This window comes from Artemia sp. Qi Xiang Cuo, chromosome 6 (assembly GCF_049724085.1).
Source record: "Artemia sp. Qi Xiang Cuo chromosome 6, ASM4972408v1, whole genome shotgun sequence".
Lineage (NCBI taxonomy): Eukaryota > Metazoa > Arthropoda > Branchiopoda > Anostraca > Artemiidae > Artemia > Artemia sp. Qi Xiang Cuo.
This window is the reverse complement of record NC_142799.1, coordinates 66,148,615-66,176,397: the sequence shown is the minus strand read 5'-3', so window position 1 is coordinate 66,176,397 and position 27,783 is coordinate 66,148,615. Positions and strand designations below refer to the sequence as shown.

Below are 27,783 nucleotides of genomic sequence, written 5' to 3'. Positions count from 1 at the left end.
ACAACTTTACTTTACAGCTTTTTGAATACCAGAAAACCAAGCAATACTTTTCAAAAGACATTTCAGAACAAGTTCTTTTCTTAATGTCCCACCTAAACCCATTTAGACGTTGAAGTACCCATCCTTTTCACCCACAACTTTACTTTACAGCTTTTTTGAATACCACAACACCAAGCAATACTCTTCAAAAGACATTTCAGAACAAGTTCTTTTTTTAATGTCCCACCTAAACCCATTTTACAAGTTGAAGTACCCATCCTTTTCACCCCCAACTTTACTTTACAGCTTTTTGAATGCCACAACACCAAGCAATACTTTTCAAAAGACATTTCAGAACCAGTTCTTCTCTTAACGTCCCACCTAAACCCATTTTACAAGTTGAACTACCAATCCTTTTCACCCACAACTTTAGTTTACAGCTTTTTGAATACCACAACACCAAGCAATACTTTTCAAAAGACATTTCAGAACAAGTTCCTTTCTTAATATCCCTCCTAAACCCATTTTACAAGTTGAACTACCCTTCCTTTTCACCCACAACTTTACTTTACAGCATTTTGAATACCACAACACCCAGCAATACTTTTCAAAAGACATTTCAGAACAAGTTCTTTTCTTAAAGTCCCACCTAAACACATTTTACAAGTTGAAGTACCCATCCTTTTCACCCACAACTTTACTTTACATCTTTTTGAATACCACAACACGAAGCTTTACTTTTCAAAAGACATTTCAGAACAAGTTCTTCTCTTAGTGTCCCACCTAAACCCATTTACAAGTTGAAGTACCAATCCTTTTCACCCACAACTTTACTTTACAGCTTTTTGAATACCACAAAACCAAGCAATACTTTTCAAAGGACATTTCAGAACAAGTTCTTTTCTTAATGTCCCACCTAAACCCATTTTACAAGTTGAAGTACCCATCGTTTTCACCCACAACTTTACTTTACAGCTTTTTGCATACCACAACACCAAGCAATACGTTTCAAAGACATTTCAGAACAAATTCTTTCTTAATGTCCCACCTAAACCCATTTTACAAGTTGAAGTACCCATCCTTTTCACCCACAACTTCACTTTACAGCTTTTTTGAATACCACAACACCAAGCTATTCTTTTCAAAGACATTTCAGAACAAGTTATTTTCTTAATGTCCCTCCTAAATACTTTTCAAAGACATTTCAGAACAAGTTCTTTCTTAATGTCCCACCTAAACCCATTTTACAAGTTGAAGTACCCATCCTTTTCACCCACAACTTTACTTTACAGCTTTTTGAATACTACAACACCAAGCAATAATTTTCAAAAGACATTTCAGAACAAGTTCTTTTCTTAATGTCCCACCTAAATACTTTTCAATTTCAGAACAAGTTCTTTCTTAATGTCCCACCTAAACCCATTTTACAAGTTGAAGTACCCATCCTTTTCACCCACAACTTCACTTTACAGCTTTTTTGAATACTACATTACCAAGCAATAATTTTCAAAGACATTTCAGAACAAGTTCTTTTCTTAATGTCCCACTTAAACCCATTTTACAAGTTGAACTGCCCATCCTTTTTACAAACTACTTTACTTTACAGCTTTTTGCATACCACAACACCAAGAAATACTTTTCAAAAGACATTTCAGAACAGGTTCTTTTCTTAATGTCCCACCTAAACCCATTTTACAAGTTGAAGTACCCATCCTTTTCACCCAAAACTTTACTTTACAGCTTTTTCGAATACCACAACACCAAGCAATACTCTTCAAAAGACATTTCAGAACAAGTTCTTTTCTTAATGTCCCACCTAAACCCATTTTACAAGTTGAAGTACCCATCCTTTTCACCCACAACTTTACTTTACAATTTTTGGAATACCACAACACCAAACAATTCTTTTCAAAAGCCATTTCAGAACAAGTTATTTGCTTAATTTCCCACCTAAACCCATTTTACGAGTTGAAGTACCCATCTTTATCACTTTACAAACTTTTTGAATGCCACAACACCAAGCAATACTTTTCAAAAGGCAATTCAGAACAAGTTCTTTTCTTAATGTCCGTCCTAAGCCCATTTTACAAGTTGAAGTACCCATCCTTTTCACCAACTGCTTTACTTTACAGCTTTTTGAATACCAAAACACCAAGCAATACTTTTCAAACGACATTTTAGAACAAGTTCTTTTCTTAATGTTCCACCTAAACGCATTTTACAAGTTTAATTACCCATACCTTTCACCCACAACTTTACTTTGCAGCTTTTTGAATACCACCAAACCAAGCAATACTCCTTAAAAGACATTTCAGAACAAGTATTTTTAGTAGTGTCCCTCATAAACCAATTTATAAAATTGAACTACCCATCCTTTTCACCCAAAACTTTACTTTACAGCTTTTTCCATACCACAACACCAAGCAATACTTTTCAAAGACATTTCAGAACAAGTTCTTTCTTAATGTCCCACCTAAACCCATTTTACAAGTTGAAGTACCCATCCTTTTCACCCACAACTTCACTTTACAGCTTTTTTGAATACCACAACACCAAGCAATTCTTTTCAAAGACATTTCAGAACAAGTTCTTTTTTTAATATCCCTCATAAACCCATTTTACAAGTTGGAGTACCCATCCTTTTCACCCACAACTTTACTTTACAGCTTTTTGCATGCCACAACACCAAGCAATACTTTTCAAAGACATTTCAGAACAAGTTCTTTCTTAATGTCCCACCTAAACCCATTTTACAAGTTGAAGTACCCATACTTTTCACCCACAACTTCACTTTACAGCTTTTTTGAATGCCACAACACAAAGCAATAATTTTCAAAGATATTTCAGAACAAGTTCTTTTGTTAATGTCCCACTTAAACCCATTTTACAAGTTGAACTGCCCATCCTTTTTACAAACAACTTTACTTTACAGCTTTATGCATACCACAACACCAAGCAATACTTTTCAAAAGACATTTAAGAAATAGTTCTTTGCTTAATGTCCCACCTAAACCCATTTTCCAAGTTGAAGTACCCATCCTTTTCACCCACAACTTTACTTTACAGCTTTTTTGAATACCACAACACCAAGCAATACTTTTCAAAAGACATTTCAGAACAAGTTCATTACGTAATGTCCCACCTAAACCCATTTTACAAGTTGAAGTACCCATCCTTTTCACCCACAACTTTACAGCTTTTTGAATACCACAACACCAAGCAATACTCTTCAAAAGACATTTCAGAACAAATTCTTTTCTTAATGTCCCACCTAAACCCATTTTACAAGTTGAAGTACCCGTCCTTTTCACCCACAACTTTACTTTACAGCTTTTTGAATACCACTTTACTTTACAGCTTTTTGAATACCACAACACCAAGCAATACTTTTCAAAAGGCAATTCAGAACAAGTTCTTTTCTTAATGTCCCTCCTAAACCCATTTTACAAGTTGAAGTATCCATCCTGTAAAGTATTAACTGCTCAAATTTATATTTTGATTGTTTTGATAATGTAAAGTTAAAAAAATTTGTAGGTTTTTTTTTTGTTTTTTTTTAGTGTAGGTGGTACATAAATTTAGTTATCAGTTTAGGAAATAAAGAAGTTAGTACCACTGAGAGGAGAGGAGGTGGGTTTAAAAAAAAACAGCTTTACTTTACAATTTTTGGAATACCACAACACCAAACAATTCTTTTCAAAAGCCATTTCAGAACAAGTTCTTTGCTTAATTTCCCACCTAAACCCATTTTACGAGTTGAAGTACCCATCTTTATCACTTTACAAACTTTTTGAATACCACAACACCAAGCAATACTTTTCAAAGACATTTCAGAAAAAGTTCTTTTCTTAATGTCCCACCTAAACCCATTTTACAAGTTGAACTACCCATCCTTTTCACAAACAATTTTACTTTACAGCTTTTTTCATACCACAACACCAAGCAATACTTTTCAAAAGACATTTCAGAACAAGTCCTTTTCTTAATCTCCCACCTAAACCCATTTTACAAGTTGAAGTACCCATCCTTTTCACCCACAACTTTACTTTACAGCTTTTTGAATACCGCAACACCAAGCAATACTTTTCAAAGACATTTCAGAACAAGTTCTTTTCTTAATGTACCACCTAAACCCATTTTACAAGTTGAACTACCCATCTTTTTCACCAACAACTTTACTTTACAGGTTTTTGCATACCACAACACCAAAAAATACTTTTCAAAGACATTTCAGAACAAGTTCTTTCTTAATGTCCCACCTAAACCCATTTTACAAGTTGAAGTACCCGTCCTTTTCACCCACAACTTTACTTTACAGCTTTTTGAATACCACAACACCAAGCAATACTTTTCAAAAGGCAATTCAGAACAAGTTCTTTTCTTAATGTCCCTCCTAAACCCATTTTACAAGTTGAAGTATCCATCCTGTAAAGTATTAACTGCTCAAATTTATAGTTTGATTGTTATTATAATGTAAATTTAAAAAAATTTGTAGGTTTTTTTTTGTTTTTTTTTAGTGTAGGTGGTACATAAATTTAGTTATCAGTTTCGGAAATAAATAAGTTAGTACCACTGAGAGGAGAGGAGGTGGGTTTAAAAAAAACAACTTTACTTTACAATTTTTGGAATACCACAACACCAAACAATTCTTTTCAAAAGCCATTTCAGAACAAGTTCTTTGCTTAATTTCCCACCTAAACCCATTTTACGAGTTGAAGTACCCATCTTTATCACTTTACAAACTTTTTGAATACCACAACACCAAGCAATACTTTTCAAAGACATTTCAGAAAAAGTTCTTTTCTTAATGTCCCACCTAAACCCATTTTACAAGTTGAACTACCCATCCTTTTCACAAACAACTTTACTTTACAGCTTTTTTCATACCACAACACCAAGCAATACTTTTCAAAAGACATTTCAGAACAAGTCCTTTTCTTAATCTCCCACCTAAACACATTTTACAAGTTGAAGTACCCATCCTTTTCACCCACAACTTTACTTTACAGCTTTTTTGAATGCCACAACACCAAGCAATACTTTTCAAAAGCCATTTCAGAACAAGTTCATTACTTAATATCCCACATAAACACATTTAACAAGTTGAAGTACCCATCCTTTTCACCCACAACTTTACTTTAAAGCTTTTTGAATATCGCAACACCAAGCAATACTCTTCAAAAGACATTTCAGAACAAGTTCTTTACTTAATGTCCCACCTAAACCCATTTTACAAGTTGAAGTATCCATCCTTTTCACCCACAACTTTACTTTACAGCTTTTTTGAATCCCACAACACCAAGCAATACTTTTCAAAAGACATTTCAGAACAAGTTCTTTTCTTAAAGACCCACCTAAACACATTTTACAAGTTGAAGTACCCATCCTTTTCACCCACAACTTTACTTTACAGCTTTTTTGAATACCACAACACCAAGCAATACTTTTCAAAGACATTTCAGAACAATTTCTTTCTTAATGTCCCACCTAAACCCATTTTACAAGTTGAAATACCCATCCTTTTCACCCACAACTTCACTTTACAGCTTTTTTGAATACCACAACACCAAGCAATTCTTTTCAAAGACATTTCAGAACAAGTTCTTTTTTTAATATCCCTCCTAAACCCATTTTACAAGTTGGAGTACCCATCCTTTTCACCCACAACTTTACTTTACAGCTTTTTGCATGCCACAACACCAAGCAATACTTTTCAAAGACATTTCAGAACAAGTTCTTTCTTAATGTCCCACCTAAACCCAATTTACAAGTTGAAGTACCCATCCTTTTCACCCACAACTTCACTTTACAGCTTTTTTGAATGCCACAACACAAAGCAATAATTTTCAAAGATATTTCAGAACAAGTTCTTTTGTTAATGTCCCACTTAAACCCATTTTACAAGTTGAACTGCCCATCCTTTTTACAAACAACTTTACTTTACAGCTTTATGCATACCACAACACCAAGCAATACTTTTCAAAAGACATTTCAGAACAAGTTCTTTTCTTAATGTCCCACCTAAACCCATTTTCCAAGTTGAAGTACCCATCCTTTTCACCCACAACTTTTCTTTACAGCTTTTTTGAATACCACAACACTAAGCAATACTTTTCAAAAGACATTTCAGAACAAGTTCATTACGTAATGTCCCACCTAAACCCATTTTACAAGTTGAAGTACCCATCCTTTTCACCCACAACTTTACAGCTTTTTGAATACCACAACACCAAGCAATACTCTTCAAAAGACATTTCAGAACAAGTTCTTTTCTTAATGTCCCACCTAAACCCATTTTACAAGTTGAAGTACCCATCCTTTTCACCACAACTTTACTTTACTGCTTTTTGCATACCCACAACATCAAACAATACTTTTCAAAAGGCATTTCAGAACAAGTTCCTTTCTTAATGTCTCTCCTAAACCCATTTTACAAGTTTAAGTACTCATTCTTTTCACCCCAACTTTACTTTACAACTTTTTGAATACCACAACATCAAGCAATACTTTTCAAAAGACATTTCAGAACAAGTTCTTTACTTAATGTCCCACCTAAACCCATTTTACGAGTTGAAGTACCCATCTTTTTCACCCACAACTTTACTTTACAGCTTTTTGCAAACCACAACACCAAGCAATACTTTTCAAAAGACATTTCAGAACAAGTTCTTTTCTTAATGTCCCACCTAAACCCATTTTACAAGTTGAAGTACCCATTATTTTCACCCACAACTTTACTTTACAGCTTTTTGCATACCAAAACAATAAGCAATACTTTTCAAAAGACATTTCAGAACAAGTTCCTTTCTTAATGTCCCACCTAAACCCATTTTACAAGTTCAAGTTCCCATCCTTTTCACCCACAACTTTACTTTACAGCTTTTTTGAATACCACAACACCAAGCAATAATTTTCAAAAGACATTTCAGAACAAGTTCTTTTCTTAAATGTCCCACCTAAACCCATTTTACAAGTTGAAGTGCCCATCCTTTTCACCCACAACTTTACTTTACATCTTTTTACATACCACAGCACCAAGCAATAATTTTCAAAGACATTTTAGAACAAGTTCTTTCTTAATGTCCCACCTAAACCCATTTTACAAGTTGAAGTACCCATCCTTTTCACCAACAACTTCACTTTACAGCTTTTTTTAATACCACACCACCAAGCTATACTTTTAAAAGACAATTCAGAACAAGTTCTTTTCTTAATGTCCCTCCTACACCCATTTTACAAGTTGAAGTACCCATCCTTTTCACCCACAACTTTACTTTAAAACTTTTTGAATACCACAACACCAATCAATACTTTTCAAAAGACATTTCAGAACAAGTTCTTTTCTTAATGTCCCACCTAAACCCATTTTACTAGTTGACGTACACATCTTTTTCACCCACAACTTTAATTTACAGCTTTTTGAAAACCACAACACCAAGCAATAATTTTCAAAAGACATTTCAGAACAAGTTCTTTTCTTAATGTCCCACCTAAACCCATTTTACAAGTTGAAGTACCCATTCTTTTCACCCACAACTTTACTTTACAGCTTTTTGCATACCACAAAAATAAGCAATACTTTTCAAAAGACATTTCAGAACAAGTTCTTTTCTTAATGTCCCACCTAAACCCATTTTACAAGTTCAAGTTCCCATCCTTTTCACCCACAACTTTACTTTACAGCTTTTTTGAATACCACCACACCAAGCAATACTTTTCAAAAGACATTTCAGATCAAGTTCTTTTCTTAAATTTCCCACCTAAACACATTTAACAAGTTGAAGTACCCATCCTTTTCACCCACAACTTTACTTTACAGCTTTTTGAATACCGCAACACCAAGCAATACTTTTCAAAGACATTTCAGAACAAGTTCTTTTCTTAATGTACCACCTAAACCCATTTTACAAGTTGAACTACCCATCTTTTTCACCAACAACTTTACTTTACAGGTTTTTGCATACCACAACACCAAGCAATACTTTTCAAAGACATTTCAGAACAAGTTCTTTCTTAATGTCCCACCTAAACCCATTTTACAAGTTGAAGTACCCGTCCTTTTCACCCACAACTTTACTTTACAGCTTTTTGAATACCACAACACCAAGCAATACTTTTCAAAAGGCAATTCAGAACAAGTTCTTTTCTTAATGTCCCTCCTAAACCCATTTTACAAGTTGAAGTATCCATCCTGTAAAGTATTAACTGCTCAAATTTATAGTTTAATTGTTATTATAATGTAATGTTAAAAAAATTTGTAGGTTTTTTTTTTTTTTTTAGTGTAGGTGGTACATAAATGTAGTTATCAGTTTCGGAAATAAAGAAGTTAGTACCACTGAGAGGAGAGGAGGTGGGTTTAAAAAAAACAACTTTACTTTACAATTTATGGAATACCACAACACCAAACAATTCTTTTCAAAAGCCATTTCAGAACAAGTTCTTTGCTTAATTTCCCACCTAAACCCATTTTACGAGTTGAAGTACCCATCTTTATCACTTTACAAACTTTTTGAATACCACAACACCAAGCAATACTTTTCAAAGACATTTCAGAAAAAGTTCTTTTCTTAATGTCCCACCTAAACCCATTTTACAAGTTGAACTACCCATCCTTTTCACAAACAACTTTACTTTACAGATTTTTTCATACCACAACACCAATCAATACTTTTCAAAAGACATTTCAGAACAAGTCCTTTTCTTAATCTCCCACCTAAACCCATTTTACAAGTTGAAGTACCCATCCTTTTCACCCACAACTTTACTTTACAGCTTTTTTGAATACCACAACACCAAGCAATACTTTTCAAAAGCCATTTCAGAACAAGTTCATTACTTAATATCCAACTTAAACCCATTTTACAAGTTGAAGTACCCATCCTTTTCACCCACAACTATACTTTAAAGCTTTTTGAATATCGCAACACCAAGCAATACTCTTCAAAAGACATTTCAGAACAAGTTCTTTACTTAATGTCCCACCTAAACCCATTTTACAAGTTGAAGTATCCATCCTTTTCACCCACAACTTTCCTTTACAGCTTTTTTGAATACCACAACACCAAGCAATACTTTTCAAAAGACATTTCAGAACAAGTTCTTTTCTTAAAGTCCCACCTAAACGCATTTTACAAGTTGAATTACCCATACTTTTCACCCACAACTTTACTTTACAGCTTTTTTGAATACCACAACACCAAGCAATACTTTTCAAAGACATTTCAGAACAATTTCTTTCTTAATGTCCCACCTAAACCCATTTTACAAGTTGAAATACCCATCCTTTTCACCCACAACTTCACTTTACAGCTTTTTTGAATACCACAACACCAAGCAATTCTTTTCAAAGACATTTCAGAACAAGTTCTTTTTTTAATATCCCTCCTAAACCCATTTTACAAGTTGGAGTACCCATCCTTTTCACCCACAACTTTACTTTACAGCTTTTTGCATTCCACAACACCAAGCAATACTTTTCAAAGACATTTCAGAACAAGTTCTTTCTTAATGTCCCACCTAAACCCAATTTACAAGTTGAAGTACCCATCCTTTTCACCCACAACTTCACTTTACAGCTTTTTTGAATGCCACAACACAAAGCAATAATTTTCAAAGATATTTCAGAACAAGTTCTTTTCTCAATGTCCCACTTAAACCCATTTTACAAGTTGAACTGCCCATCCTTTTTACAAACAACTTTACTTTACAGCTTTATGCATACCACATCACCAAACAATACTTTTCAAAAGACATTTCAGAACAAGTTCTTTTCTTAATGTCCCACCTAAACCCATTTTCCAAGTTGAAGTACCCATCCTTTTCACCCACAACTTTTCTTTACAGCTTTTTTGAATACCACAACACTAAGCAATACTTTTCAAAAGACATTTCAGAACAAGTTCATTACGTAATGTCCCACCTAAACCCATTTTACAAGTTGAAGTACCCATCCTTTTCACCCACAACTTTACAGCTTTTTGAATACCACAACACCAAGCAATACTCTTCAAAAGACATTTCAGAACAAGTTCTTTTCTTAATGTCCCACCTAAACCCATTTTACAAGTTGAAGTACCCGTCCTTTTCACCCACAACTTTACTTTACAGCTTTTTGAATACCACAACACCAAGCAATACTTTTTAAAAGGCATTTCAGAACAAGTTCTTTTCTTAATGTCCCTCCTAAACCCATTTTACAAGTTGAAGTACCCATCCTGTAAAGTATTAACTGCTCAAATTTATAGTTTAATTGTTATGATAATTTAAATTTAAAAAAATTTGTAGGTTTTTTTTTGTTTTTTTTTAGTGTAGGTGTTACATAAATGTAGTTATCAGTTTCGGAAATAAATAAGTTAGTACCACTGAGAGGATAGGAGGTGGGTTTAAAAAAAAAAAAAAAAAAATCCTTTTCCCCAACTACTTTACTTTACAGCTTTTTGAATACCACAACACCAAGCAATACTTTTCAAAAGACATTTCAGAACAAGTGCTTTTCTTAATGTCACACCTAAACCAATTTTACAAGTTGAAGTACCCATCATTTTCACCCACAACTTCCCTTTACAGCTTTTTGCATACCACAACACCAAGCATTACTTTTCAAAAGACATTTCAGAACAAGTTCTTTTCTTAATATCCCACCTAAACCCATTTACAAGTTGAAGTACCCATCCTTTTCACCCACAACTTTACTTTACAGCTTTTTGAATACCACAACACCAAGCAATACTTTTCAAAAGACATTTCAGAACAAGTTCTTTTCTTAATGTCCCACCTAAACCCATTTTACAAGTTGAAGTGCCCATCCTTTTCACCCACAACTTTACTTTACAGCTTTTTCCATACCACAGCACCAAGCAATACTTTTCAAAGACATTTTAGAACAAGTTCTTTCTTAATGTCCCACCTAAACCCATTTTACAAGTTGAAGTACCCATACTTTTCACCCACATCTTCACTTTACAGCTTTTTGAATACCACAACACCAAGCAATTCTTTTCAAAGACATTTCAGAACAAGTTCTTTTCTTAATGTCCCTCCTAAACCCATTTTACAAGTTGAAGTACCCATCCTTTTCACCCACAACTTTACTTTACAACTTTTTGAATACCACAACACCAAACAATACTTTTCAAAAGACATTTCAGAACAAGTTATTTTCTTAATGTCCCACCTAAACCCATTTTACGAGTTGAAGTACCCATCTTTTTCACCCACAACTTTACTTTACAGCTTTTTGCAAACCACAACACCAAGCAATACTTTTCAAAAGACATTTCAGAACAAGTTCTTTTCTTAATGTCCCACCTAAACCCATTTTACAAGTTGAAGTACCCATTCTTTTCACCCACAACTTTACTTTACAGCTTTTTGCATACCAAAACAATAAGCAATACTTTTCAAAAGACATTTCAGAACAAGGTCCTTTCTTAATGTCCCACCTAAACCTATTTTACAAGTTTAAGTTCCCATCCTTTTCACCCACAACTTTACTTTACAGCTTTTTTGAATACCACCACACCAAGCAATACTTTTCAAAAGACATTTCAGAACAAGTTCTTTTCTTAATGTCCCACCTAAACCCATTTTACAAGTTGAAGTGCCCATCCTTTTCACCCACAACTTTACTTTACATCTTTTTACATACCACATCACCAAGCAATAATTTTCAAAGACATTTTAGAACAAGTTCTTTCTTAATGTCCCACCTAAACCCATTTTACAAGTTGAAGTACCCATCCTTTTCACCCACATCTTCACTTTACAGCTTTTTTTAATACCACACCACCAAGCATTACTTTTCAAAGACATTTCAGAACAAGTTCTTTTATTAATGTCCCTCCTAAACCCATTTTACAAGTTGAAGTACCCATCCTTTTCACCCACAACTTTACTTTAAAACTTTTTGAATACCACAATACCAATCAATAATTTTCAAAAGACATTTCAGAACAAGTTCTTTTCTTAATGTCCCACCTAAACCCATTTTACTAGTTGAAGTACCCATCTTTTTCACCCACAACTTTACTTTACAGCTTTTTGCAAACCACAACACCAAGCAATACTTTTCAAAAGACATTTCAGAACAAGTTCTTTTCTTAATGTCCCACCTAAACCCATTTTACAAGTTGAAGTACCCATTCTTTTCACCCACAACTTTACTTTACAGCTTTTTGCATACCAAAACAATAAGCAATACTTTTCAAAAGACATTTCAGAACAAGTTCCTTTCTTAATGTCCCACCTAAACCCATTTTACAAGTTCAAGTTCCCATCCTTTTCACCCACAACTTTACTTTACAGCTTTTTTGAATACCACCACACCAAGCAATACTTTTCAAAAGACATTTCAGAACAAGTTCTTTTCTTAAATGTCCCACCTAAACCCATTTAACAAGTTGAAGTACCCATCCTTTTCACCCACAACTTTACTTTACAGCTTTTTGAATACCGCAACACCAAGCAATACTTTTCAAAGACATTTCAGAACAAGTTCTTTTCTTAATGTACCACCTAAACCCATTTTACAAGTTGAACTACCCATCTTTTTCACCAACAACTTTACTTTACAGGTTTTTGCATACCACAACACCAAGCAATACTTTTCAAAGACATTTCAGAACAAGTTCTTTCTTAATGTCCCAACTAAACCCATTTTAAGAGTTGAAGTACCCATCTTTTTCACCCACAACTTCACTTTACAGCTTTTTTGAATACCACAACACCAAGCAATTCTTTTCAAAGACATTTCAGAACAATTCCTTTTCTTAACGTCCCACCTAAACCCATTTTACAAGTTGAAGTACCCATCCTTTTCACCCACAACTTTACCTTACAACTTTTTGAATACCACAACACCAAGCAATACTTTTCAAAGACATTTCAGAACAAGTTCTTTTCTTAATATCCCACCTAAACCCATTTTACAAGTTGAACTACCCATCCTTTTCACAAACAACTTTACTTTACAGCTTTTTGCATACCAAAACACCAAGCAATAATTTTCGAAAGATATTTCAGAACAAGTTCTTTTCTTAATGTCCATCCTAAACCCATTTTACAAGTTGAAGTACCCATCCTTTTCACCCACAACTTTACTTTACAGCTTTTTGCATACCACAACACCCAGCAATACTTTTCAAAAGACATTTCAGAACAAGTTCTTTTCTTAATGTCCCACCTAAACCCATTTTAAAACTTGAAGTACCCATCCTTTTCACCCACAACTTCACTTTACAGCTTTTATGAATACCACAACACTAAGCAATTCTTTTCAAAGACGTTTTAGAACAAGTTCTTTTCTTAATGTCCCTCCTAAACCCATTTTACAACTTGAAGTACCCATCCTTTTCACCCACAACTGTACTTTACAGCTTTTTGCATACCACAACACCAAGCAATACTTTTCAAAAGACAGTTCAGAACAAGTTCTTTTCTTAATGTCCCACCTAAACACATTTTACAAGTTGAAGTACCCATCCTTTTCACCCAAAACTTTATTTTACAGCTTTTTGAATACCAGAACACCAAGCAATACTTTTCGAAAGACATTTCAGAACAAGTTCTTTTCTTAATGTCCCACCTAAACCCATTTTACAAGTTGAAGTACCCATCCTTTTCACCAACAACTTTACTTTACAACTTTTTGAATACCACAACACCAAAAAATACTTTTCAAAGACATTTCAGAACAAGTTCTTTTCTTAATGTCCCACCTAAACCCATTTTACAAGTTGAATTACCCATCCTTTTCACAAACAATTTTACTTTACAGCTTTTTTCATACCACAACACCAAGCAATACTTTTCAAAAGACATTTCAGAACAAGTCCTTTTCTTAATGTCCCACCTAAACCCATTTTACAAGTTGAAGTACCCATCCTTTTCACCCACAACTTTACTTTACAGCTTTTTTGAATACCACAAAACCAAGCAATACTTTTCACAAGACATTTCAGAACAAGTTCATTACGTAATATCCCACCTAAACCCGTTTTACAAGTTGAAGTACCCATCCTTTTCACCCACAACTTTACTTTACAGCTTTTTGAATATCACAACACCAAGCAATACTCTTCAAAAGACATTTCAGAACAAGTTCTTTTCTCAATGTCCCACCTAAATCCATTTTACAAGTTGAAGTACCCATCCTTTTCACCCACAACTTTACTTTACAACTTTTTGAATTCCACAACACCAAGCAATACTTTTCAAAAGACATTTCAGAACAAGTTCTTTTCTTAATGTCCCGCCTAAACCCATTTTACAAGTTGAAGTACCTATTTTTTTCACCCACAACTTTACTTTACAGCTTTTTGCAAACCACAACACCAAGCAATACTTTTCAAAAGATATTTCAGAACAAGTTCTTTTCTTAATTTCCAACCTAAACCCATTTTACAAGTTGAAGTACCCATCCTTTTCACCCACAACTTTACTTTACAGCTTTTTGCATACCACAACACCATGCAATATTTTTCAAAAGACATTTCAGAACAAGTTCCTTTCTTAATATCCCATCTAAACCCATTTTACAAGTTTAAGTACCCATACTTTTCACCCAAAACTTTACTTTACAGCTTTTTAAATACCACAGCACCAAGCAATACTTTTTAAAAGACATTTCAGAACAAGTTCTTTTCTTAATGTCCCACCTAAACCCATTTTACAAGTTGAAGTACCCATCCTTTTCACCCACGACTTTACTTTACAGCTTTTTGAATACCACAACACCAAGCAATACTTTTCAAAGACATTTCAGAACAAGTTCTTTTCTTAATGTCCCACCTAAACCCATTTTACAAGATCATCTTCTAAATCATCTTCTAAAATCATCTTCTAAAATGTCTCAAACTGTTTCGCCCAAATCATCTTCTGAAATGTATGAAACGGTTTCGCCCAAATAATCCCCTAAAAGTAATTTCTGTGTGTTCCTCTGTTTTGGCATCCCTGCGCTGTCACATTTGAAATTCCTAGGAAACGCTTTCCCGCGTAAAATATATTCAATCTGTCTTCATCTCAAAGGTGTTCCTAGCTACACTATTATGGCTTTGATAAAATATCAATTTATCTCTCTGACCTAAAGATCAGAAAAGCCATATTTAAAAATAGAATATCAATTTATCGCTGTCACTAAAGATCAGAGAAGCCATATTTAAAAATAGAATTTTGTATCTCTTTAGAGTCCCGTATAATTCCCAGGAAACAAGTGATGTCATTTCTAATTCCGATGGCTCCGATAGAATATTAAAGAATGTATCAATAAGACTAAAGACTAGAGAATCCATATTTAAAAATATAATTTCTATCTCTTTAGGATCACGTATAGTTCCTAGAAAACAAGTGATGTCATTTCTAATTCCGTTAGCGGATCAATAATTCCCCTTAGAAATAACAAATAAATTCGCCTTTCGTGGATCAATAATTCACCGTCTTTGCTTATGTAATCAATTTCTCAGAAATCCCGTTCCCCTTGAGTCGATCAATACATCTCTTCCCGTTAATGCACATGTGCAAACTTCGTCCCGGAGTCATTACACCTAGCAAGGCCGTATCCAGGGGGAGGGGGGGTTACCCGGTTTGAACCCCACCCCCCCCGAAATTTTTGATCGAGTCGAAAATAAGTCGAAAATTAGTAAAACCTAGGTAAAAATCAGTAAAATTAGTCGAAAACTGAGTCAAAAATTAGTAACCCCCCCCCCCAAAAAAAAATAAATTAAAAATTAGTAAACCCCCCCCCCCGAAAAAAAATCCTGGATCCGCCCTTGACACCTAGAAACAACAAATAAATCGACCTTGAAAAAGGGGACATTGACCCCATTAGATTCGATCAATATTCCTTGAATAAATTATAGCCTGTCAGCATTAGACTCAATTGTAGATGGCAGCACAGTGTGAGCCCGGGAGATATTAGGGCTTCCCTACTGCCTCTTCATATATATTTTGATGGGATAAACACTTGTGATATTTGGTCTATTCTTTGTTTATCTTTTACGTTCATTCGAATGCAGGACAATATTTCTTTATACCCATGGGCACCCACAGAAAATTTTCCAGGGGGAGAGGTTCAAAATAGCTGCGGAGGGAATGTATTAGGTAGTGTAATAGTTTTAGGATAAAAGGTGGCAAGGAAAAAAAATTCAAAGAAAACACTAGTACTTAAGTTTTACATAAAAATGAAACCAAAATTCGACAAAATTTTGAACAACACTCATTCCTGGTAATAAGATAAATCACTTTTATCTATTATGTATTTAATTCTGATGTATTATTATGTATTTAATCTTGATCTACGATTTTTAAAGACTAAAATCAACATTACGGACCCCCCCCCCAAGATTAAAACGGTATGGTCTTGCCTTCATGAAATTTAATAAGCCTTACATTGCGCTACGGGTGATGTAGAGATAGGAACCTGACAACACCTTCCTAGTGGATATTGTAGGCTCTGAATGTATTCTTCGAAGCCTCATTTACGTATCCTAGACAAACAACTTTCGAAGATCTCAACACCCACTAAAGTGGGATTCTTATCGAGATCATCAGGTTCCTTAGGGTTCTTATTCAAAACCACCTTCCTTACATAAATATTTGGTTTTGATTTTATGATGAGATGTAAAATATATATTTTTCGTAGCAGGAAAATTCCCCCACTTGAACAAAAATCCCTTGTATTTTTGAATATTTAAAAAATTAGCAGAATACCAAAAGAAAAGCACAATTTAAACTTACAATACAGGTTTCAAACTAACAGACTTTTTTGATGCTGAAAATTCGACTGAACTAAATGAACACGTTCAAATAAAACTTTTAAAATGAGAAAATCTTTTTACACTTCATGAAATGGTATCGCTACGTGAATATGCTACTTGTCCTAACGTTGGAAAATGGTCGATATTTCAATTCTCTGCCTGGTTCTTAATGATTAGTAAAGTATTGAGACAAATTCTTAAATTTAATGGGAAATGAGGATTTCTAACGCTGAGTGCTTTTGAGCCATGACATAAGTGTCGGACGTTACTGTGCAATATTGATGTTTTTTAATTCAACTTTCGATGAAAAAAAGAAATAGTTGACTTCTTTAGACTTCATAACGGCGAAAATAAAATGTTCCATGCTCTGTCTGGTCTTTAACGGTTAGTAACGTATTGAGACAAATTTCAAAACTTAATAAAAAAAAGTATGCCAAGTAACGTGAAACTATATAAAAATGAATTTTTATACTTAGGGCAAGGCCGTATTGAGGAGGAAAGGGGTTAAAAGGTTACAAAAAATGCACATAAACAAATTTTGTATGTGTCTTTTAAAGTTTTTTCGGTACCTTTCCGAAAAACCTCTTGCGGAAATATTAATTCCTAAAGTTCAGTTTTAGTGAGCAATGTCGCAAGTATTGGGCATTCTTGAGCAATATAGATATCATTGAAATTGACTATCCACCACTGATATATTTGACATCTTTGGACTCTGTACTTTTTAAAAGTTAAACATTTTCAAAGTAGTTTGTTCAAAGCAAGACAGAGAAACACAGATTATGAAAAATCAATTTTTCTTAAAATTGTTTATAAGGGAATATATTACACTAAGGAAATATATTACACTAAAATAAAAAAAAAATATGAGCTTAAGCCAAATATAAAAATTAAATAATTTTAAAAGGTCCCTTTTACTATTACAGTATATCTTTCCTCGCTATTTCACTAGCCTTTGGCGTACTGATCTCCATTTGGGCGTTTCCACATCGCAGTTGGCGTTGTAGATTACTGTTAGTTTGGTTTGAGTGTTTTGCATTCCATCAATTAGATTTTCAAAAATGACGTGACGCAGTAAGATGCAATAAAAGTACATATAACTTTTTGTGGTATATTTCTCAGATGAGAAAAATTTCTCTTTTGTGACGAAAGTATTTTAGTAACTTATTTCTGATTCTAAGGTTTAAGAAACATGCTTGAAATCAGAGCTAATTGGCATCATAGCTTCGAAAATATTTTTTTAAATAGAAAGTATGCAAGACTATTCTTCACAAGCATTTACCAAACATTTACAGTTTATCAATACTAAATTGTGTGTTTTTATGATATTTACATCGAAGGATGAAAAACCACAAGTTTTTTTTTAGTTCATTGATTTTCTCTACTTTTATCATTGTATTTTGGAAAAGTTTGATGAACTTCATGGGCCGGAGAAATTTCAAGGTGGGCTGTATTTTGGCATTGGACTATTTACCCCTTTTATAATGTGACCGGTAAAAGAAATCATTAATCTTTTCATCTCTCTGTACCTCCTGTATTGAAATTCTTGGATATCGAGACCAGTTTTTTAAGGAAAAGAGAAAAAAATACGAATGGTGACCTTTTCAGTGTTAAGAACAGTGATATGAAGTATTTATTATATTTATTTATTTATATTTATTATATTTATTTAAAAAAAAGACAAAAAAATAGTGTTACGTCCCTTGATGATAAAAAATCACCAATCAAATCCGGTACTTGATTCTAAGCTTTTACTCTACCTTAATAAAAAAGAAACACAATTAAAAAACAAGCAAATAATTTTAAGAAAATATTTAGATTAATAACAGAGACAAATATAGACACTGTTATAACTCTTAACCTAATTTAATCAATCATATTAACGGCATAAACAATTTTTAATAATTACTTGATCAATTAATTTTCCATTAGTCTAACCAAATTGTTAAGTAAATTATTAAGTAAATCAAAAAGATTAACAGCGTTCAATCTTGATTTTAGCAAAAATTTAATGTAGCTAATTGCATTGATTAGATTAGTTAATTAAATTGACTAGCAGAGTTAAATAGTAAAACTTAATCTTACTTTTTAACAGTTAATCTAATAGAGGGGTTGGAATTTGTTAGTGATTGATTCAAATAGTTAATGACTAATTAATAAATTTAGAAAAAATATTGATGATTTGATCTGAAATGTAATCTAATTTTGAATGTGAATTAGCAACTTACCGGATTTCCGGGTGGTCCTGTTAATCCAACTATTCCGTTGTCACCCTGCAAATACAATAAGTGATTAGCGGCTATGTAACATATGTAAAGCACTTACCCATTTGCATCATATCATAGGCAGCGCGATAGCGCTGCCTAAGTAAAGGACGATGTGGGCACAATGTTTTTTTTTCCTCCATACCCGGGCACTTCGTATCGAAGGAGTTGTCGTAGAAACTTCGAAAAGGGTTCATTCGATTGGAAATTAGAGTGGCTAGTGCCCTTTTTAATAGTCAAAAGTTCTTGGAGGGCAACTAGCCCCCCACGCCCATCATTCCCCCAAACACATCCAATCAAATTTTGAGATAGTAATTTTGTTCAGTGTAGTTGATTTCCAGATAGGAAATATGTTTTTGAGTAGGACACTCTCCCACAACCCTCGGAGTGAGGGTTTTAAGTTATTCCCCGAGGGCATATAAGAACGATGTTGGCACAATGTATCATTTATTATTTTTTTCCTTTAGAGCAGGGCACTTTATATGGAAGGGGTCACCGTAGAAACTTCAAAAGGGGTTCATTCGATTGGAAATCGAGAGTTTTTGAGCCCTTTTTAATAGTCGAAAATAATTGGAGGGCAACTGCCCCCCCCCCACGCCCATCCTTCCCCCCAACACATCGAATCAAAATTTTGGATAACAATTTTGTTCAGCGTAAATAATTTCCAGATAGAAAATATGTTTTTGAGGAGGACAGTCCCCCACAACCCTCAGGGCTAGGTTTTTAAGTTATGCCCTGGGGGCATATTAGGTTTTTTTAGAAGGTGTGGTCGTAGATACTTCAAAACAGGCTTATTCAATTGGAAATTCAAAGGGTTAGTGCCCTTTTTAATAGTCAAAAGTAATTGGAGGGCAACTAGCCCCCCCCCCTCCCTACACCCACCATTCCTAAAACACATCCAATCAAAATTTTGAGATAGCCATTTTGTTCAGTGTAGTTGATTTCCAAATAGAAAATATGTTTTTGAGGAGGACGCTCCCCCACAACACTCAGGGCAAGGGTTTTAAGTTTTGCCCTGGGGGCATATAAGGTTTTTATAGAAGGCGTTGTCGGAGAAACTTCAAAACATGATCATTCAATTGGAAATTCAAAGAGCTAGTGCCCTTTTTAATAGTCGAAAGTGATTGGAAGGCAACTAGTCCCCCCCCCGACGCCCATCTTTCTCCCAAACACATCCAATTAAAATTTGGAGATAGTCATTTTGTTCAGCGTAGTTGATTTCCAGTTAGAAAATATGTTTTTGAGGAGGACACTCCCCCACAACCCTCAGGGCAAGGGTTATAAGTTATGCCCTGGGGGCCTATAAGGTTTTTATTGAAATCTTTGTCGTAGAAACTTGAAAAGGGGCTCATTCAATTTTAAATTCAAAGGGATAGTACGCTTTTTAATAGTCGAAAGTGATTTGAGGGCAACTAACCCACCTCTCACGCCCACCTTTTCCCCAAACACATCCAGTCAAAATTTTTAGATAGCCAATTTATTCAACGTATATGAAAGTTTTGAAAATTAGATCTTTGTGGATGACAACCCCTCCCCCCCACCTCCCTCTGGGCAAGGGTTTTAAGTTAAGGCCTGGGGGCAAATACAGTTTTAATTTAAAGCACTGTTGGAAGAAAATCATCAGCGTTTATTCGAATGAAAAATGAAAGGACTAGTGCCTTTTTTAATATTTGAAAATCATTGGATAGCGACTGACGCTCCTCTCATGCCCACCATTTTCCCAAACATATCCAACCAAAATTTTGGGATATAATTTTGTTCAACGTAGCTCAAAGTTCTGGAAATTAGGTCTTTTAGGATGATAAACCCCCTCAGAGCCCTCAGTGCCAGGGTTGTAAGTTATTCCCTGGGGGCATATAAAGTTTTTATTGAAAGCGTTGTCGTAAAAACTTCAAAAGGGCTCATTCAATTGGAAATTGAAAGTGCTAGTGCCTTTTTTAATAGTTGAAAGTGATTGGATAGCGACTAACACCCCTCTCACGCCCACCATTTTCCAAAACACATCCAATCAAAACTTTGATATATCCATTTTGTTCAACGTATTTGAACTTTCTGGAAATCAAGTCTTTTAGGATGATAACCCCCTCAGAGCCCTCATTGCAAGGGTTGTAAGTTATGCCCTGGGAGCCTATAAGGTTTATATAGAAAGTTCTTGCATAAATCATAGGCAGCGCAATCGCGCTGCCTAAGTAAAGAATGTGGACACTCGAGAACGAGACAAGAAACGGGGACTAAGTAAAGAGGAGGAAACTTCTCCACAACCCTCAGGGCAAGGGTTTTAAGTTACGCCCTGGGGGGCATATAAGAACGATGTTGGCACAATGTATTATTTAATATTTTTTTCTTTTAGAGCAGGCCACTTCATATCGAAGAAGTTGTCGTAAAAACTTCGAAAGGGGCTCATTCCATTGGAAAATGGAGTGGCTTGTGCCCTTTTTAATAGTCGAAAGTGATTGGAAGGCAACTAACACCCCTTCCACACCCACAATTTCCCGAAACACATCCAATCAAAATTTTGAGATAGCCATTTTTTTCAGCGTAGTTGATTTCCAAATATAAATTATGTTTTTGAGGAGGACACTCCCCCACAGCCCTTAGGGCAAGGGTTGTAAGTTATGCCCTGGGAGCATATAAGGTTTTTTTTTTATAAAAGGCATTGTTGTAGAAAATTCAAAAAGGCTCATTCAATTAGAAATTAAAAGGGCTAGTGCCCTTTTTAGTAGTCGAAAGTGATTAGAGGGCAACTAACCCGCCTCTCATGCCCACTTTTTCCCCAAACACATCTAATCAAAACTTTGATATAGCCATTTTATTCAACGTAGTTTTAAGTTCTGGAAATTAGGTCTTTGAGGATGACAACCCCCCCCCCCTAGAGCCCTCAGGGCAAGGGCTGCAATTTATGCCGAGGGGGTATATAAGGTTTTTATATAACGCGTTGTCGTAGAAACTTCAAAAGGGACTCATTCGATTGGAAATTGAAATGGCTAGTGCCCTTTTTAATAGTAGAAAGTGATTGGAAAGCAACTAGCACCCCTTCCACGCCCACCATTTCCCCAAACACATCCAATAAAGATTTTGAGATAGCCTTTTTGTTCCACGCAGTTCAAAGTTCAGGAAATTATACCTTTGAGCAGGACACTCCACCCACAGTCTTCAGGGCAAGGTTTATAAGTTATGCCCTGGGGGCTTCTGAGTTTTTTATTGAAATCTTTGGCGTAGAAACTTGAAAAACGACACATTCGATTGGAAATTCAAAGTGCTAGTGCCATTTTTAATAGTCAAAAGTGATTTGTGGGCAACTAATCCCCCTCTCGTGCCCATCTTTTCCCCAAACACATCAAAGCAATATTTTAGATAGCCATTTTGTTCAATTAAATTCAAAGTTTCAGAAATTAGGTCTTTAAGGATGCGACCCGAACACGTCAAATCAAAATTTTGAGATAGCAATTTTGGTCAACGGAGTTGAAAGTTCTTAAAATTAGGTCTTTTAGGATGATAACTCCCTCAGAGCCGTCAGTGCAAGGGTTATAAGTTATACCCTGGGGATATATAAAGTTTATATAGAAAATTTTAATTGCCCTTTTTAATAGTCGAAAGTGAGTGGATAGTATTTAACTCCCCTCTGTCCCCCATCATTTCCCCAAAAATATTCAATAAAAGTTCAGAGATAGCCATTTTGTTCAACATAGTTCAAAGTTCTGGAAATTATGTATTTAAGCATGGCAAACCCTCCAGAGCCCCAAGGGCAAAGGTTGTAAGTTCTGCTCTGAGGGCATATCAAGTTTTTATAGATAGAGTTGTCGTAAAACTTCAAATGGGGCTCGTTCAATTGGAAATTGAGAGGGCTAGTGCCCTTTGTAATAGCCGAAAGTGATTGGACAGTAACCAACCCCCCTCTCACGCCCACCATACCTCCAAACACATCCAATAAACATTTTCAAATAGCCATTTTGTTCAACGTAGTAGAGAGTTCTGGAAATTAGGTCTTTGAGAATGACACCCCCCTCCCCCCCAGCACTCAGGGCAAGGGTTGTAAGTTAGCCCCTGGGGGGCATATAAGGTTTTTATTGAAAGCGTTGTCGTAGAAACTTCAAAAGGGCTCATTTGAGTTTAAATTGAAAGGGCTAGGGTCATTTTTAATAGTTGAAAGTGATTGGAGAGTGACTACCGCCCCTATCCCACCCACCTTTTCCCCAAACGCATCCAATCAAAATTTTGAGATAGCCATTTTTTTTTAACGTAGTTGAAAGTTCTGGAAATTCGGTCTTATAGGATGACAACCAACCTAAAAGACCTTAGGGTAAGGGTTGTAATTTATGCCCTGGGGGCATATAAGGTATTTATAGAAAGCGTTTTCGTTTCCAAAAGGGTTCATTCGATTGGAAATCGAAAGGCCTAGTGCCCTTTTTAATAGTCGAAAGTGATTGGAAGGCTTGACTTTTTTATAGTAAAGATCGATGTGGGTATAATGTATTATTTTTTGTTATTGTTGTTGTTTAAACCAGTGCACTTCGTATCGAAGGAGTTGTCGTGGGAACTTCAAAAAGAGCTCATTCGATTGAAAATAGTAAGGGCTGATGCCCTTTTAAACAGTCGAAAGTGATTAGAGGGTAACTAATCCCCCTTCCACTCCCACCCTCCCACGCCCATCCACCCATTTGCCCATTATGTTTAAAAACTAAATGTTGCCTTAAGATGAAATCAAAATGCACTGGATAATGTCAATTCCCAATAAGGAATCTCAGCAGTATCCCAAAAACGACTGAGGGTATTATGTTCAAATTTTGGGGCTACTTCTGCTCTTAAAATTTAACCAAATCAAAATAGCGTAAGTGTATCCCAGCTATCAAAGAAAGTAAACAGATTTTTTTGCGAATGGTACCAAATTTTCCATTTCAGGTCAACTAGAGGAGGTATGAAACTAAATCAAACAGTACTATTTGTGTCCAGATTTTTAAAAGGGTGTATGTTGTTAAAAATTGCTGACAATTTTTCTCCAGCATACATATAGTAGGCCAAACTAAAAAGTCTTTAAACAAAAAGATTTAAAGAATTATTTTCTTTTTCCCTGAAAAGACTATGTCAATATATAACAACAGAAATTAATTAAAAAAAAAAATTTCCACAAAATAAGTTTGTTAAGAAAAGTAAAGAACTCCATTAAACAAAAAATGAGCAAAAATAAAATGAAATAATCTACCGAGCGTGAAACTACCACAAATCAGCATCGATAAATAAATAAAACCCAAAACGAACAGAAATTATAATAAATAACCGAGTCAAACTCAAAACGAGCAGAAATTAACAGAAGTTGGGTGCAAAACCCCTATGCCTTCCCAAGGCCAGAACAAAATTTGCACTTTACTGAAAAAATACAAATGAATGTGCATTGTCAGTTTAATATACATATACTAATATTTAGTAATTAAAATGTTAATATTATTTGATTTATTAAAGTTATAAAAGTAAACACATTTATATTTTTTCTGTAAAGTGCAAGTTTTGTTCTGGCCTTGGGAAGGCATAGGGGTTTTGCGCCCAACTTATGTTAATTTCTGCTTGTTTTGAGTTTGACTCCGTTATTTATTGTAATTTCTGTTCGTTTTGGGTTTCATTTATTTATCGATGCTGATTTGTGGTAGTTTCACGCTCGGTAGATTATTTGATTTTATTTTTGCTCATTATTTGTTTAATGGAGTTCTTTACTTTTCTTTGAAAAACTTATTTTGTGGAAAAAGTTTTTTGAATTAAGGTAACATTAATAAGCGATTAGCGTCTATGTAAAATACTATGTAACATATTCACTGAATATGTTACATAGACAATAGAAGGCAAGGGCAATGCCAGTTATAAGGCCCACAATATAACCAAATATTTAAATTTTTATGCATATTATAAACAAATGACTTTCTTTTCTAATTAAAAGTTATCTATCAAAAGCTATAACCATAAGAAATTAGGATATTGAAAAAATAGCACTGGGAAAGACACCCAAAAACCCAAATGAACCAAAAGAAGCATTAAAAATATTAAGCGCAACATTCTGAGAAGACAATAAGATTCCTCTAAATGTAAAAAACAATAACAAAAAGATGTAAACCATATGTGGCGCAACAGCGCTGCTTATGTAAAGAGCGATGGGAGAACTCTGTATTATTATTATTTTTTTTGACCAGGGCGTTTTGTATAGAAGGAGTTGTCGTAGAAACTTAGAAAGGGTCTCATTCGATTGGAAATTGCACGTTTTTGTGCCCTTTTTAATAGTCAAGGGTGATTGGAGGGCAACAAACCCCTCGCCTCATGTCCATCCTTTCTCTAAATAAATAAAGTAAAAATTTGGGATAGCCATTTTTTTCAGCATAGTTGAGAGGTCCAGTAATTATTCTATTGAAGATGACAAGCCCTTAACATCCCTCAGGGCAAGGATTGTAAATTATGTCCTGGGGGGCATATTTATGGAAAGATTTTTATGGAAAGATTGTTCGTATAAATTTCGGAGGAAGCTCGTTGGATTGGATATCCAAAGTTCTAGTGCACTTTTTAATAGTCAAAGTGATCGGAGGGTAACTTGTCCCCCCCCTTTTTCCCTCGCGGCCTTTTTTTCCCAAACGCATTCGATAGAAATTTTGAGATAGCCATTTGTTCAAAAGCAGTCCAAAGATCACATAACAGGACTTTTTGGGATTGACACAACCTCCCAGAGTCTGGGGACAAGGGTTGTGAGTTATGGCCCAGGGGCATATAAGGTTTTATTGGAAGGGTTGGCTGTGTGAACTTTAGAGAAGGAAATTTAAAAGAAATTTAATTAGAAATTTAAATTTCCACTGCCCTTTTAAGTCAAAAGTGATGAAGGGCAACTAGCCCCCCTCCCTGACACCTTTTTTCCCCCAAATGTATCGACCAAATTGTGAAATAGTCACTTTATTCATAATAGTCAAAAGAATATATAGCAATGGCTTCATGGTGGACACAACCCCCCAGAGCCCAGGGGAAAGGATTGTAAGTTATGCCCCGAGGTATATAAGGTTTTTATGGAAAGGGTGACCGTATAAACTTCGGATTGGATGGGGTCATTTGATGACAAGTTGGAAGTTCTATTACCCTTTTTAAGAGTCAAAAGTGAATGGAGGACAACCAGCCCCTCCCCTGCAAGCCTGTAATTCCCCAAAGCACATCCAATAAAAATTTTAAAATAGCTATTTTGTTCAGCACTGTTGAAAGGTCCGGTAATTATGTCTTCCTCTCCATGGGGTGTCAACCGTTCCATAGTCCTCAGGGGAAGCACTGTTAGCTATCCAATTCTTTCATTATTTACATATAGCATATGTTATTGAGAAAGGTATGTATAGGAATTCTGAACTAAATAGAAACACTTCAAGTGTATACGGATTGTCAAAAGGGCGTAGAACAGACATGACTGGGTATATTAATTTGGAGCTTTCGGAATTGATAAAGGAGATGATAAAAAAGGGAATATTTGATTGCTACCACTACTACTACAACTACCACCACTACTACCGCTACCATTACTATTACTACTACCACACTACTCCATTTACAATTATGAGGAAAAATTTGATCTGTTTCAAAAGACGTTATGTGCATGTACATTATCAAAAAAAGCGTATCTCAAGAAATGATTTGGGAATTAAGTTGGAACTTTCAGAGAATGCTTAAAGAGGAAGATCATCTGACCAGAAGGCAATATGCCCACACTACTACTAGTACTACTATAACTACTACCTTTTACAACTACTACTACTTCAACTACTGGTTCTATGGCAACTACTTGTAAAGGCAATACGTTAATACTACTGCTGCTACTAGTACTACCCCTATTGCTATTAATACTATTACTAGCAACACCAATACTACTGCTGTAACTACTATTACAACTATACCTAAAAGTATGAAGGTAAACTGTTCAAGGATTTTTTTTTGGGGGGGGGGGGTGAACTTAATCACAAGACATCCTTTGTATGCAGTTTGTCAAAAGGACGTAACAGCAATATCTTCGGAACAATTTGGTGATTGAAGTTGAAACAAACAGGGCTTGTTGTGGGGAATGTTGAACTAACCAAAAGACAATATTTGCAACCTAATGCTACTGCTTCTACTCATACTACTACTACTGCCACTAAAGCTAAGACTACTACCATTAATTTTACTGTAACTAATTCTACTGCTGCTACTAAAACTAAGGGTATTAGTAGTAAGTATATATTGAATTTGCTCTCTTTACGTTCCCTGGAAGCTTTCCAAGGCAGATTACCAGACTGCTTATTTGGCAGTGTATAATGTAGTCAAACATTTTTTGAGAGTATGGTCGTAATAATATAATGTGGTCAAACAGGTTTTTTTTCTGTTTTGATAAGAATTGCACAATGAATGTACATCGTGAGTTCACGTGCACATTTTTCTTAAAAAACTGGTACATTTAAAAAGGGGTAATGAGATTTGCGAATTGGAGTGTAGGATTCGCGAATTTGATCCTATTAAGGTGGAGAAAAAAAAGAAAAGGGTTTAGCATTTGCAAATACTTCAATGTGTTGTCAATTTAAAATAGTTAAGAAATAAAAATAATCTACTAGAAACGGCTGAGATGCGTTTTGGGTGTATGGGGGTGATTGTGGACGTTATAATAAACATGTGATGTTTGGACATTGTTGCAAATTTAAAAAAGCTCAACGTTCCTTCCTTATCCTATTTCTGAGGGCAGGGGAGGGGGGGGTAAATTTTAGAGGGAAAACCAAAAATACTCAGAATCTAAAATAAATGGGATCTGCCTGAAGGGG

The 27,783-nt window shown here is 34.9% G+C and overlaps 1 protein-coding gene across 2 annotated transcripts in view; it reads right to left on the bottom strand.

Annotated features, from left to right (window-relative positions):
- Positions 1-27,783, bottom strand: part of LOC148951524 (uncharacterized) — a 296,748-nt gene that overhangs the window by 247,702 nt on the left and 21,263 nt on the right. For both annotated transcript variants that reach the window (XM_089090920.1, XM_089090919.1), the window contains exon 3: positions 18,953-18,997. In XM_089090920.1, the coding sequence (XP_088947046.1) occupies positions 18,953-18,997 (45 nt within the window). The remainder of the gene's footprint in view (positions 1-18,952; positions 18,998-27,783) is intronic.